This window comes from Aethalodelphis obliquidens, unplaced genomic scaffold, assembly GCF_003676395.1.
Source record: "Aethalodelphis obliquidens isolate GAN/ISIS:26980383/991018 unplaced genomic scaffold, ASM367639v1 scaffold59, whole genome shotgun sequence".
Classification (NCBI taxonomy): Eukaryota; Metazoa; Chordata; class Mammalia; order Artiodactyla; family Delphinidae; genus Aethalodelphis; species Aethalodelphis obliquidens.
In genome coordinates, this window is record NW_020838003.1 from 5,889,172 (window position 1) to 5,904,584 (window position 15,413).

At 42.0% G+C, this 15,413-nt stretch overlaps 2 protein-coding genes across 6 annotated transcripts in view; one reads left to right on the forward strand and one right to left on the reverse strand.

Moving 5' to 3' along the window:
* CNOT6L (CCR4-NOT transcription complex subunit 6 like) overlaps positions 1–563 on the reverse strand; it is a 121,870-nt gene extending 121,307 nt beyond the window's left edge. For 2 of the 5 annotated variants that reach the window (XM_027087675.1, XM_027087670.1), the window contains exon 1: positions 91–222. In XM_027087675.1, the coding sequence (XP_026943476.1) occupies positions 91–95 (5 nt within the window). In that variant the 5' untranslated portion in view covers positions 96–222. Of the gene's footprint in view, positions 1–90; positions 280–462 lie in introns of those variants that run through there. The other 3 variants (XM_027087672.1, XM_027087671.1, XM_027087674.1) reach the window with 3 other exon arrangements.
* A 743-nt stretch (positions 564–1,306) lies between these two features.
* Positions 1,307–15,413, forward strand: part of MRPL1 (mitochondrial ribosomal protein L1) — a 101,604-nt gene continuing 87,497 nt past the window's right edge. The window contains exon 1 of the mRNA XM_027087679.1: positions 1,307–1,521. The gene's annotated coding sequence lies outside the window, so the exon portion shown is untranslated. The remainder of the gene's footprint in view (positions 1,522–15,413) is intronic.

Here is a 15,413-nt window from a genome sequence, read left to right on the forward strand (position 1 = left end):
CACACCCACTCGCTGTGGGTCCTCAGGCCGCCTCCCCGGCCGCCGAAGTCCCAACTCGCACACCCCCAGGCACATCTGTCCTTCTCCCACCTCATTTCCCCGGGGACGCGCTCCTCTTCCCAACACTCTCGATCCTACTCGGAGGCACAAAAACACTCTACCTCATTCTCTTCCTCTGGCCCAGAAGGAGCAACAGCAGCCATTTCCCCGCGGCAGGGGAAACACACACACACAAACACGCGCGCGCGCGCGCGCGCGCCAGGCCCCCACAGATGCTTCCCCTCCGGAGCCGCGGCCGCAGACGCAAACACAAACACCCACTGGCGGGCCTCGCTACCGCCCGCCCCGAAGGGAATCCGCGGCGGCGGCGGCGGCGGCGGGCAGGGCCCGGATCCCGACTCGCGGGCGGGCGCGCAGGGCGCCCGGGCCTGGGGTCGCCGAGGGCCTGCGCCCCCTCCTCACCTGCATTCAGCGCGCCGGGGTCCGGGCGGCGACGGCGGCGGCGGCGGCGGGGCGGCTGCTGCTGGTGCTGGTGCTGCGGCGGCGGGGGAGGCGGTGGCGGCGGTGGCGGCGGGGCTGAGGGCAGCAAAGACATGCAGGCAGCCCGCCGGGGGAAGAGGCACCGGCCGGAGGGGACGCGGGGCGGGCAGGCCGGGCCGGGCCGCCGAGAAACGGCAGAGGCGGCGGCGAGGAGGACGGCTGAGGGGAGCGAGGAGACGGATGGGGGGCTGGGAGGGGGCCGCGCCGCCGGGCTTCGGGGACGGTGACCCTGGGCGCGCAGGAGAGGCCCCGCGGCCGCGGCCGCCGACGCGAAGGGCCCTGCTGGAGGAAGCTGCGCCCCCGCAGCCGCCGGAGCCGCGGCTATTACTCGGAGAGCCGCACAGAGCCTGGCCTTGGCCTTGGCCTCCTGGCGCCGGGGCTGCCGCCGCTGCGGGGGTTGCTGCTGCGCCTGCTGCTGCTGGAGCCGAGGCTGCTGCACAGAGACGCCAGCTTTTGGTGCCTCCGCTCTCGCTCACACACGTTCACACCCCCGAGGGCCGGGGGAGAGGCGTCCGCGCGCTATCGGTATTGAGATTAATAAGAAGGTGCAGAGAGTGCGAGAAGGAGGAGGGTTGATTGACGTGGAGGGGCTGGCGAGAGTCAGTCACTCCCAGGCGCGGAGGGGTGGGGTGAGGGGGAGAAGGCGGAGCTCCAGCGCCGCGCCTTGGCCCCACCTCCGGGGTGCCGCGTTGGGTCGTGGTGCGCGTGCGCGCGCGGCTGCCAGCTCTCTTACCCATTTTCTCCTTTACCCTTGCTGTTTCCTTACTCGCTTTTCTTGGCTTGAGTGACGAGCAGAGCCGGAGAGGCTGGTAGGTTATCAAAAAGCCACAGCCGCAAAGCTATGGGGGGTGGCGGGAAGACACTGGTGATCCCGCCTCCCCCGGTGTTCGTGCCCGGACTTGGCGCTGTTTACTGCCCGCTCGCCGGAGGCGGCCTGACCGCGAAGCCCAGCGCTGGTCTGAGTGGCGAATGGGACGCCAGGTGAGGTGAAGGAAGTGACCTGAAGGAAGAAAATGTTTCCTGACACCTTCAGTGGTTTAATTTTTTTTTTTAGCATATAACGCCTGTAAGTTACATAGCGAGGGGTACATAAAAGAACCTGTGACGCTCTACGATAATCCCGTCCTGTTTATTTTCTGAGACTCCCCTCTCACGGTAGAAGTACATTTGTTTGGCCGTGCCAGTTACAGAATGAAAACGGCAAAATGTAAACTAGGAATAGTAATGTGTACTTGGCGAATGTGGCCTTGACATCTGAAGTTTATGGGGTTTAATTTTGTTTTCGTGGGTCAGCTTCGGCTTTTACCACGAGCAGTCCAAAAACAAATTATACCAGCTCTAGAGGCAGAATACTGCTGTTGCAGTTTTGCATAATCTCTTTCCCAACGCATGCCCCGGGCTTGCGTACTTACCAGTGTTGGTCAAGGGTATATTAGCAGTGTTCAGGATTTCCACCCCCTCCCCACAGGGGTGTTGTTTAGCACACCAAGCACGTGGTGTTGGTTGCAGTTAATCTTAGGCCCTATTATTGAACGTGAAAGGCCTTCATCTCTTGGGGGGGAAAGTTGCGGTAAAAATGCAAATCATCATTTAGCCAGAACGGATAAGTTATTGAAAGAGTCCACCAGAAGAACAGTTGCATCATTTTCATCTTTGTCACCCGGAAGTGTCACCTTGGAGAAGCCCCTCAAGACATAGAAGACCGCAGGCTACTTTGTTTCCCCGCTCCCCCCCGTTAAGTTTCCATTTCCCTCCCTAGCAATATCACCCCCTTACCAGCTTCTGCAATGGATCTGAAAATGGCCATAATCCTAGAAGAAGTCCCATTTATTCCTAACTATCTTGATTCTAGGCTTACATATAATGAATAATCACCTTTGGCTTTGTAAGCAACAAAGCCAAACAAGTCACTGCAGGAGCCCAGAATAGGAAACCTGCCCCAGTGGCATCTTGCCACGGCATTTCTCCTTGGCGCAGAAACACTTGCCCCACGGAGAAATACTACCAAATGTTGAAGAAAAGAGGAAAATAAACACCTGAAATATATAAATCAGATGATGGGACATCCTCACACATTTAAGCTTCTTCAAATACCTGTAGGTATATAGATTCCTAGCTATTCATCCATATACCATAAACAAACATCTCTGGAGGGTGTATTATATTCCAGACATTGTATTTAGCATCAGAGACACAAAAATAAGCATATGTAGTCCCTATTCTTAAGTAGCTCACAGCCATTGTAGGGGAAACAGACCCATAAACAGGAAATTCTCAGAGAACAAACCAGAAACGAAAGTATGAAAGGTAACACAAAATTAATAGTCACAATGATGCCCAGGAGGATAAAGCTGATGGCACTAGCAATTTCACTTAAGCCACATGATACCTGCCAATCTCACAGGCCGAGTAGCTGTAGTGACTGGGGTGAGGAAGGAGGAGAGAGCCTCTGTGGATGTTAAAGAAGCACAAATAAACGGTGCGGTTTGCTGGTCCTGAAGCTCGTGTTTATATAGGCCATGTTCATTGTTGGCCTTTAAATTTTAAGTACTAAATGCGTCACAATCCATTGAATAATTATAATTGTGACATTCAGAGTTAAGAATAGTGGATTTTATTATAAAAAGGTCAGTTGAATGCAGGTTAAGTTTAAATAATCTCTACTCTCTGGGTTGTTCTCTTTACACCATAGAAAATAGATTGACTCACTAAAAACAGGAAAGGAATATTTTCATATATTAATGAGTATAACCGTATCATCAAAAAATAGCTTGTTATTTTTCTCATTTGCAAGGAGATTGACGTTAAAGAAATAATAATTTTTAAATAGTTGACCCTGTACAAATGCTGAGAAATTAAGTCTTTGCTGATATTTTTTAAACTCCCTCATAAGACTCCAATTCAAAGACATTCCAACAACAAAAGAGTAGCACTTAAGTAGTTTTTAAAAAGTAGTTTTATAGTAGATCAAAGTTTGCAACAGAATAGTAACTTGATTTTGATAGCTTATTTCATGGGACTTTTTCATGTTTGACAGATATTGCAATGTTTAAATTAAGAGTAAAAAAGAAAACAATTCCATGAAAGAGAAAGTATAGAAAAAAAGTAAAGAGCTGATTTTGAACATTGCATTTTTAGGGAACTGAAAGAGAAAGAGGCATATACTGAAAAAAATTTTTTTAAATAAAATAACTCAATAAGAAAATATCTCTTTAAAGAAGCGATTTATCCAAGTAAAAACGTCTGGCTTACGTAAGGTCTTTTTGAACAAAATGGTTTAATAGCAGCACTGTGTAGGTACAACTTGTTCTGAAAACACTTATGTTTATTTGCATCATTACAGAATTGTTTCATTACTTCTCAAAAAAAAAAAGTACTTGTTGTTCTAGTGACCACCTGCGTCTTTTCCAAATTAGCAATTAATATTTTATCTGAGTAAATCTGATCTCTCCATGTTTTTTCTGTTGGTAGCACAGGTAGCTAGACTTATAAGATCCCTTGTAACTATGTTCCTTTGTTTTCTGAAATTCTGTTGAGCAGCTTGCTCAAAAGGCAAAGATTTAAATTTTGTAATTTAAGAACTTTATTACTATTTTATAGAGAAACAAATGTGATTTTACTGATTTTAGTACACACTTTTATACTAATAGCTACAAAGCTTTTCAAAAAAAGTGTTACATTTAAATTATTTAGTAATGTATAATTAATAAAATAATTAAGGGCTTCTCTGGTGGCGCAGTGGTTGAGAGTCCACCTGCCAATGCAGGGGACACGAGTTCGTGCCCCGGTCCGGGAGGATCCCACATACCGCAGAGCGGCTGGGCCCGTGAGCCATGGCCGCTGAGCCTGCGCGTCCGGAGCCTGTGCTCCGCATTGGGAGAGGCCGCAACAGTGAGAGGCCCACGTACTGCAAAAAGTAATAATAATAATAATTAAGTGTAATTTACCTGATATTCATTAGTACAACTTTTAAATAGGTATTAATCAATATGATCTTGAATTTTTACTTCCCAGACCTCCTGACAGGGTCTCCAAACTATATTCCAATGACATATTCTACCTTTTACTGAACTACATTCCTTTCCAACTTCCCATCTTTACTCATCTTATTCCTCTTCCTCTCTGCCCCTCTATCCCCATTTCTAATATTTTTTGAGGTACCAATATACCATGGGTATATTCATCCTAGAAAGGTGCCTTTACTCATTGCCTCCACCCCTCTTCCGGTCCATCAACTCTCTGTTTCCATCAACGTCCCATTTGTTCCTTTCTCTAGAATGACTGTGGATGACACCAAGGACAATTCCACTCTGTTGGCCAAAGATAAACATTTTCCACCATTTTTAATAGTGTGCCATATGATATGCTTATCCTAGATAAAATGACAAAGTAGGCAAAGTTCATTTTGGTGTCCTCCTGCCTCTTCTTTCTACACTCCCAGTCTCCAGTCCCTTGAGAACATTCAGAATCTCCACTCCAACCCCATCTACATCAGCACCATTCTTTCCAGTACTTCCCTACATTCCAAAAATGTTCTAGAAGGTAAGTACCACCACCACAAATAAATATCTAGCGCTACAATTTTTCAAGGATTTGGAGGCACCTGGCATACTAGCCAATAATAAAATCAATTATTTTAATGTTGTACTCCAGTGATCTTCATGGGGCCTTCAGAGTTATGCTTCAGAAGCCACCTAGGGTACACAGAGAGGACCAGATAGGTGGATCTCAACTAGAAAGCCTCTGTTTTACATATTGACCATCTAAATTGACTGCATTAGAATTTTCCTTTTTTCATTTTCATGGTTCCATGAACCATGCTCCTTTTCTTTGGGGAAACTATTCCTTTCTGTACTATAAACAGGTGATTCTAGTGGCAGTTGCAGCTCAAGAGAGTCCCCCAACTTCTTGACTACAGGGTGGACATATGACTCAAGCAAAAGCAAGCAGACTTCTTCCCCAGAATGTTTTCAGATAGAACTAAGGGAAGAAGGGCTAGTTCACCATAGTGGTAGTCTGAGGCAAGAAAGAAGGAAAGAAAAAGGAAGCCTTGAGCATAGCCAGCAGCTACATTCTGCCTTGTGTAGAGTGAATCCATCACACAGAGATGAGAAGTGTAGAGAGTGAGTCCTGGTGGTGCACCAGTGTCCGGTTCCAGTCGTCCTTGGGGTCCAACTGCACATAGTGTAGTTAAATTAACTAGTAAATTCTCTTCAGATAAGTAACTTGAGTTAGACCTCTGCAACCAAACATCCTGACTAATACGTTGTGTTTCTGCATGAAAGGTCTTTCAAAGAAGGCTAACTGCTGCTAAATAAGTCTGAAAATTACTGAACTACAACAGGACAGTATTATTGTTTGAATTGTAGTCTTCCAAGTGTTGAAGGTCACCTGGTCTTACTTCCTCATTTTCCACATGAGGAACCTAAAGCAAAGTGACTTGCTGAATATCACCCAGGCAGTCAATGGCAAGTCATTGGGTGATATTTCTAGATATCTAGTTCAGTTGTTCTCTTCATTATACTACCCTGTCATCTTAGTCTAATTCTCCCCAGTGGTATTTTTAAGAGGCAGTTACTCAGAGATACAACTGTAACTTAAAAGTATAAATCACAACAATGGCAATTTCAGACACTGCTTAGTGAGAAGATAGTTGGTGGCATAAGATGAGGCCATAATAGACCCGTTTTCCTCTTTGAGACTTCCATATATTTTTCTTATTGGAGCCAAGCACACTCTTGGAGTCTTAGATAGTCATATTTCCAGGTTTTAACTACCATCTTTATGCTTGTAACTCCCAGATCTACATCTCCAACTTAGGGTTCTTGCCACACATTCATATCTATATTGTCAATTTCCTCCTAGGTATTTCCATTTGGGCAGTCTTCATATGTCAAGATTAGTATGTCTAAAACTGAGCTCATTGTCTTTCCTCCAAAATCTATTCCTGGCCTTGTGTGACCCTCTCTCATTAAAGATGGTACCACCATGCTAATGGCCCTGTAATCATGTACATAGTCACCCAATGCAGAATCCTAGAAAGCATCCTTAACTTTTCTTCCCATCCTCCCCATGATCTACCAATGGACCTACTAAATATTTTCATTACTCTAGTCCCTCCATCCCAATGCACTGCTAATGTCTTAAGTTAGCCTGTCATCTCTTACCTGAGCTTTTGCATTTTGTCTATTAATGTACCCCTACTAAGTATAATCCCAGCATCCTCCAAGAATATATGCTATTCATGTGACTCTGCTCTTTAAAATCTTTCAGTGACTTCCTGTAATTGATAAACTAAAACCTAATTTCACAAGCATATCGGTCCCTTAATGATCTGCTTCTCACTTACCATCACCATCTGCAGCCACTTGACCATCTCTCTCACCCCTGGCCTTTAGTGAACTATTGCCATTTCTGAAACTGGACATGCTCTCTTACGTATCTTTTTTTTTTAATTAATTAATTTAATTTATTTATTTTTGGTTGCATTGCATCTTTGTTGCTGCACGCAGGCTTTCTCTAGTTGCAGCGAGCAGGGGCTACTCTTCGTTGCGGTCCGCGGGCTCCTCATTGCAGTGGCTTCTCTTGTTGCAGAGCACGGGCTCTAGGCGCCCAGACTTCAGTAGTTGCAGCACGCACGCTCAGTAGTTGTGGCTTGCGGGGCTCTAGAGCGCAGGCTCAGTAGTTGTGGTGCACAGGCCTAGCTGCTCTGGGCATGTGGGATCTTCCCAGACCAGGGCTCAAACCTGTGTCCCCTGCATTGGCAGGTGGACTCCCAACCACTGTGCACCAGGGAAGCCCTCTCTTAGGTATCTTTGCACATGATATTTCCTCAGTGTGGTGTGCTCTTTCCTATTGTGTCCTCCTCTTGAAATCACCCTTCATGATTTAGCTCAAGCATCCCTTCCTTTGTCAAGCCTTCTCTAAAAGCCCCAGTGTGTACTTCCTTAGCACACTATGCTCACCTCTATTACAATAAGTGTGATTAAATTAAGTAGTAAATTCTCTTCTACATCTAAACTAATTTGAGTTAGACCTCTACAACCAAAACATCTGAACGAATACATGGCGTTTCTGCATGAAAGTTCTTTCAAAGAAGGCTAACTACTGTTAAAATAAAATTGGAAATCACTGAACTAAACGACAATAAGGCATTATTATTGGTTGAATTGTAATCTTTTAAAAAAAGCATCCCATTTGTGGAGGTCAACTAGAAAACCTCCCCCCTCTGGGTGAATGCAGTCTGTCAGAGCACAGCCCCCACTCGACTCTTGGCCAGATGTTTTATGCAATATGCAAACTGAACAACACTATCACAGTGTACTGCAATTATCCATGTAAGTACACATCTGTCGTTCACGTCCTAGACTGCAAGCTCTGTCTTTATCCCTAGTACATCACAGCATCACAGAGTGTCTGACATATAATGCTCAAGGAACATTTGTTTAATTCATTAATTAATAGTAGCACTTCTCAAATCATACCATGTGTCTTAATTTACTAGCAATTAGCTGCTAGTAAAAGAAATCAGAAATAATAGTCACAAACAAAATAAATTTTATTTTTCTCTCACATAAAAGAAGTCTGGAAATAGTCAATTCAGGGCTGATATGGCACATCCATTGTCAGCAGGAACCCATCTCCTTCTCTCTTTGGCTTTGCTGTCTTTAGAACATGCCTTTCTTTCCTGCCTAATCGTCCAATATGGCTGCCAGGGCCACCTGATATGGTTGTGCAGTTTGTTTACTGCAAAGGCACCCAACCAAGAAGTGAGTGGTGCATCTATGCAGAGGAGGAACTTTTTCTAATTCATCTGCTAGGATGGGTGCTTCTTTCTATCAGAGAGATTATGGCCGTTGGGATCCCAACTATCCTATCCATTTTCCTGGCAGGGCAAAAATTATCCCCACTCCTAAGCATTGTCCTGGAAGGCCCACCCAAAAAATATTTGGTTCGACTTCATTGGCCAAAACTTAATGAGAGGACACAAATAGCTGAAAGGGAAGCTGGGAAATAGTGTTTTAGTTAAACACACTGACAGAAGAAATAAACTACTGGGCAGCCTCAGTATAGGTACAGCATATATACAATCCATCACCTCAACATTGACTGGATTGTGGATGAGTGCGAAGAAATAGAGTTAAAGCATTGTATTGAGTTTCATAACTAGTTTTAACTCTAGCAAACTTCTAATTATGTTTATCTAAATTAAAGCAAGATACTTTCACCAAAACTTTCATGCTCTGTTTTTAGAAACCAATAATTAATCTCTCTCTCTCTCTCTCTCTCAAAGGTCAGTAAACACGATCTATATTTAAATTCTCAGTCATCAAGTAGAAGGACGCCATTACTCTTTGCAAACCAAACAAACAAAAAACTCCTCTTAAGAGGGTCATTCTCCTAACCCAGATACCATTGAAATTTTAGGACTCTTTGTTTTATATTCATACCCATATTTGTAAGCCACTGGTAGTAAAGACTCTCTACTGCCTTTTTTTCAAGGATCTTTATAACCTCAAACACCTTTCCAAATTTAGCACATTTACACTTCACTCACTTTAGGTTCCATCCAAACTTGTTCTCTACATACCCTCTGACTTTCCCACTCTGTATCTTTGTTCACATTGTTCTTGGCCTACACTTCTCAACCTTTCATTTGCACACAATCAAAAGAATCACTTCTTTCAAGCACCAGCTCCAATGCTCCTTCATTCATAAAGCCTTCTGGATCCCTCTCCACCTCTACCCTCGCCCAACCAGATATACCTTCCTCCCCATCTGAACACCCACAGCACTTTGAGAGAGGAGACTCTGGCATGTTAACTTGGTGTAGTAGAAGTCTTGCGGCTTTTGGAGTAATACCATTCTGGGTACAAATTCTGGCTCTGCCATTTACTATATGATTCCAGGCAAATTGCTCAACTTCATCTGAAACATAAGTATAATATGTACTTGCAGGGTTGGCATGAAAACAAGTAAAATAGTAAATGTTAATCTTGACAAGAGTAGACAATATTTCTTGACGAAATTAATAAATATAGTATACAGGTTTGTGCTGACTTGTGTTAACACTGAATTTTTCAAAGGTATTTTCAAGGAGCAACTACTGTGCTTTCTTTCATAAGATTTTATCTAAAGTAAAAAAAGAAAAAAAAATCATAAAAACAAAACACTGACATAATTAAAAGACATAACCACAAGTTGAAAATACTTAAAGCATGTGTTTAATTCATAAATCTCTTCACAAATAATCTCTAGGTAACCATAGCCTGAAAACTTGTAGAAATACACGTGTCTGTTTGCACAGGGTTGGGAGGCAGGCATGATGTGTTCTGCTTCCAATTCTGTCATTACATAGTTTTACTACCTTTGGCAATTTGCCAGGATTTTCATTTCACAGCTTCTTTGTCTATCAAAAACAGGGGAACAAAAACAGGATATTACATACCCTAAACAACTTGAAGATGAAGATAGCCAAGTGAAAATATTATGAGAAATAAAAATAACAAAAAATGCTATATATTAAGTCTTGTAATTATGTTCTTATAATAAGACAAATACATGGTTTTTAAAAGTATGTCTCTTTTGGCTCTCTTCCTGCGATGAATTTCTTTATTATCAGCTAAAATGACTTGCTTGCTGACAGCACACCCTAAGCAGTTCCCCAGAACCAACCTACCCACCTACCTTACTTTTCTCTTCCTCCTTCCTTCCTTCCTTTAATAGCACAGGATTTACAATTGCCTGATAAATTAATGTTTTTACCTGACCAACCCTTTTGGTGGATGGAAGAAGATTACATGCTAATGCCTGGGTTGACCCACATAACTGCTTTACCAAAAATACCAAATGTCACCGTGTTCTCTGGCTAAAAGCACTGAGGAAGGACATGCTTTTCTGTTTTCCTTGTTCTTGTTTTTCAGGGCAACCTGCAGTTCTGTGTGGCAAGCATGAGTTAGGGATTGAAATCCGAGAATGATTATATGACATCAACCCAGGCTTTACACTGTTATGTGAATCTGTTGATAAAGTTATAGTCAGTTGCTATAGGGATGATTTTTCAGATGAGAAATTTCCATGAAATTTCAAATTTCCAAAAGAATAAAGATGTTCAACCTTTGGATTTATTTTCGTTGGTATTTTTATTGCGTACTTTTAAATTAAAATAGCCCAGTCAATAGAGAAGTAGAAGTACCTAAAGAAACCAAGAAGTGGGAAGACAGTGTACATTTATCAAGATTTCACTGTCTGCCACATTACTCTGAAAGCATGCATGGTACCATAATTTCCCTGAAGGATTGTTAAGAATTGATATTTCATGTTCTCTAAACATTCCATTTGAAGCTTTTTTTTTTGACTGCACTCCGAGGCTTGTGGGATCTTGGGATCGAACAGGGTGCCCTCTGCAATGAAAGCAGGGAGTCTTAACCACTGGGCAGCCAGGGAATTCTGTGAAGCATTTTTGTATTTCTTTCAGAAACCAAGGACATTTTGGGGGGATTTTTCCCTGTCAACGAAGGATATTTATCATATAGCCTCTAAATATATGTCCCATACTGTGCTACAGAGACTGTTGAACTAGCTACACTATTTGGGCTGAGGCCCAAGTCAGGGATTCTTTCCCACAGAAATGAAAATGGCCAGTTGGCTGACTTACCCTGCGGCACGTGAGAAGCTGGATCAGCAAGATAGAGAACGGTGGACAGGCAGGGACAGGTGGGACAGAGAGAGGATGGCAGTCCACATCCTCACGATGAGAGGCACTGAGGAAGCTCTGCCCAGATGTCCAGCTAACATCTCGGAGCTAGAAATACAGTCTTCTCCATCTGATGTGAGAAAGAACGTGCGGAGCTGCTCTTTAGATCCCAGCAGCCCTTCGCATCTTGTTAACATGGCTAAGTTCTCTCCTTATTTAACACTGTCAATTTTTTATGACCCTGACTTGTTGAAGGAGCCAGGACAATTGTTCTGGTTTGTCTAAAGCTTCCTTGTGTTCTCACTGAGTTTGTTCCACTATCCCCTGTGTTTTCTGTAAACCGAATGTTACATCCAAAAGTTTATTGGATTGAAATTAAACATTTTTGGCTCGACTACAGCACAGGTACATTCGGTGTGTCTTGTTACCTCCCATCAGAAGACACATACTACCTGGTTGACACAAGAAATGACAATGAATCTGGACCCTGGACTAGAGTGATTACAGTTTTCTCCCCCAGAAATCTAGCTCAATGACATTTTGCCTGTAGAGACCTAATAACTATTTGGTAAAATATAGACTTCTGTATTGTTTTTGCCCTTAAGGACTTTCTACGTTAGTTAAGCCTTAAGTTGGTTTTAGAACCCATTATCTGAGTGTTTTGTTTTGTTTTTATTTTGATGGTAGACTTACCTTCACGATTAAGTTTTACTTGGTATGTTATTAAGATTGGTTTTCATAAACCATCTTGTGCAGTAAACTGTGGCCCAGAAGCACACTGTATGGCAGGGCCAATAAACTAGATGTTAAAATTTTTCAACAGATATTCCACTCATTAAATAATTTGCAGTTTGAAATTTAAAACATGTAATCTAAAATAACTCTTGAAATGTCAAACACTGGGTTTTTTTTAACTGCTGATATACCTAAACAAAACAAATTCAGTGAACTTCCACCAGCTGACCTTTAAAATAATCATCAGTTAAAGGAATAATGCTCTTTCTGCATCAGGGATAATCTTGTTATTTGTGTTTTTTCTAGAATTATTCTCCACTTTTGAATTTAGGTTGTCTATATTGGTGGCCTAATCCCCCAAAATAACCAAGAAAGCACAATATTTCTAATATTTCAGATAATCTAATTTCTTCCTATCTACTTTCCATATATAATATTACATTCCTTCTGTATCTACACTGTGCAGTTTTTCTATAAACAACTTTCAGACTTAACTATTTTGACTGAATGGACACACCAAATCTGGTTTGTTTTGTGTTTTTCTTGGACAGATTTTTTTTTTTTTTTTTGAAATAGATCGATCTTTTTTTTTTGCGGTACGCGGGACTCTCACTGCTGTGGCCTCTCCCGTTGCGGAGCACAGGCTCTGGATGCGCAGGCTCGGCGGCCATGGCTCACGGGCCCAGCCGGTCCGCGGCATGTGGGATCTTCCCGGACCGGGGCACGAACCTGCGTCCCCTGCATCGGCAGGCGGACTCTCAACCACTGTGCCACCAGGGAAACCCTAGATCAATCGTCTGATGTGTAGAGAGCCTCTATGTCACCTTTCAGCTCTAAAATGACTCATGCTCATCTCACATTACAATTTGTATTCTTTTGTTAACCTTTTCGGTTCCTTCCTTCTATTAACCTGAACTTAAAAGTTCTAATTTCGACATATTTAAGACAATCACTACACAAAACTTTTTCCTATTGCTTGTTATAATTTCTGAAAATTAACCATGGGGAGTCAGTCTTTTGAAAATAAAAACTTCTGTAAAATATATTAAAATATATATCATCCTAAGTTAGTGTGTCCCAACACCTGCTATGCAGAACACTATTTCCTTGAGATTCTCAGGGTATAGGGACCAAGGAGATTCTGTGGTCAAATATATACAGGAAATGCTACACACTGTACTTCTCTTGAAAACTCACAATATTCTTAAGCTTAACAAAAAAATTGAAAAGTCCTACCTACAGAAACATGTTTTACTTCATTTACCCCAGTGTTTTCTCTGATATATTGACCACAGAACTCTATTTACTTAACATCCATAAATGTCTCCAAGTAGAGCATAGCTGGGGAAACACTACCTAAACCTATAATCAGCAAACATTTGCTTTAGAATCATTGAACCAGAAAGCTGGAAATCTTGTGTTATTGATCATGTATCTTAAAGTTTTTCAGATTAAAAAATAGACCTTTAAGAGTTAAATGACTTGGGCTTCCCTGGTGGCGCAGTGGTTGAGAGTCCGCCTGCCGATGCAGGGGACGCGGGTTCGTGCCCCGGTCCAGGAAGATCCCACATGCCGCGGAGCGGCTGGGCCCGTGAGCCATGGCCGCTGAGCCTGCGCGTCCGGAGCCTGTGCTCCGCAACGGGAGAGGCCGCAACAGTGAGAGGCCCACGTACCGCAAAAAAAAAAAAAAAAAAAAAAAGAGTTAAATGACTTGGCTTAAAAAATAAAGCCAAGATCAGAATCCATATTTCGTTCCCATCTGATTCCTGGGAACTCAAAACAATACAATTCTATAATTCCCTAATTGAAATTAAAAAATTATTTGGTCAAATTTCTGTAGAACTATAGAGCACATAGAAGAGACCTCTTCAGTTGGGTTGCTGTGATCCCATAAGATGTTACGGGAAAGGGAGTGTGAGTTTTTGTAAATTTTGTTTGTTTTTTGTGTATAAAAATGGGGTCAATCCATAGGTAATGCTTTGAATCTACTTTTTTCACTTGATTCTATATTGTTAATATATTTTCATGACATTAAATATAATTCTAGAGCACAGTTCTCAACCCCATCAAACCCAACACTCCCCTTTCATAGCAAATATTTTGTAATACTTTATTATCCTTAGATGAAATGCATAAATATATTGTATATATATAAACAATTTATAAGAAAGATAATGCCTTAGCTGTGATGTATAGGATAATTAAAAGCAAAACAATTTATAATGAAATAATATATGAGATGCTCAGGCATGACTTCATTGGAAGGCAGAGTGAAAAAGTTAGATGTTTGTACCTATAAGTAGCTTTGTTTTTTTTAATTTATTTTTTATTTCGGTAACACTAGTTTATAATACTGTATAAGTTTCATGTATACAAAGTTATATTTCTGCTTGTGTATACGCTACAGTGTACTCACCACCAAAAATATAGTTTCTGTCTGTCACCATACGGTTGATCCCTTTTACCCATTTCGCCTTCCCTTCCCCCCGCTTCCCCTCTCGTATCCATTACTCTGTTCTCTGTATCTGCATGTTTGTTGTTGTTTGGTTTTGACTTGTTTCATTTTTGGTTTTGTTTATTTGTTTGTTTGTTTTCTATTTCACATAAGAGTGAAATCATATGGTATTTGTCTTTCTCCTGTAGTTTGAATGCAAATGTCGTGACTACAAAAGCAGACTGATAGACAGACGTGGTGATTTGTCATAGGAGTGACACTGGCAGGAGTCACATGATTTTACCAAGATGGTGAACTGCTCTGGGTAAAATTCCAAGCAAAACAAAATACGTTCTTTCTGTTATTTACATAATAACTGCAGTCCTAGAAAAGTTATATTAAAAACCATGAAAAAAACCATTTATGCTTTAGGTAAAATGGAGTTGAGGTCTCGGTTCAGATCATACATACACGGATTTTTTACCTACATGAATGTCTAGAGGGACATACGAAAATCACATAGGATGCAAGGGCATGCATCCTTTTAAGTGCAGAACTTTCCCGAGGATTTCAGAACATCTAGCATCTCCAGCCCCTGTCCACTAATCCAAAGTATCACTTCCCACTGCTACTCATGTGATTATGATGTCCAAAATCCTTCCCTACAAATTCTCAAAATGCCCTCACCCATGAGGGGGTACATACTAATTAAGGATTGCTATTGTAGAATGTGTTTTAAAGATTGCTTAACATTCCATTGAGTAGATTACCACCTCTTCACTAAATTCAAGGACACAGTCTGCTTAAATTACCAAATAATCATAATTATTATTCTACCAACTGAGAGCACACGATGTCCCAGACATTTTATTTGCATTTGGTTACTTAACCTTTACAATTGCCATGTTAAGAGGTATTATTTTCCCCATTTTACAGATGAGAAACCTGAGGCTCAAAGATATCAAGTAACTTTCTTCAAGGGAGCCAGGATCCAAATCCAGGTCTTTT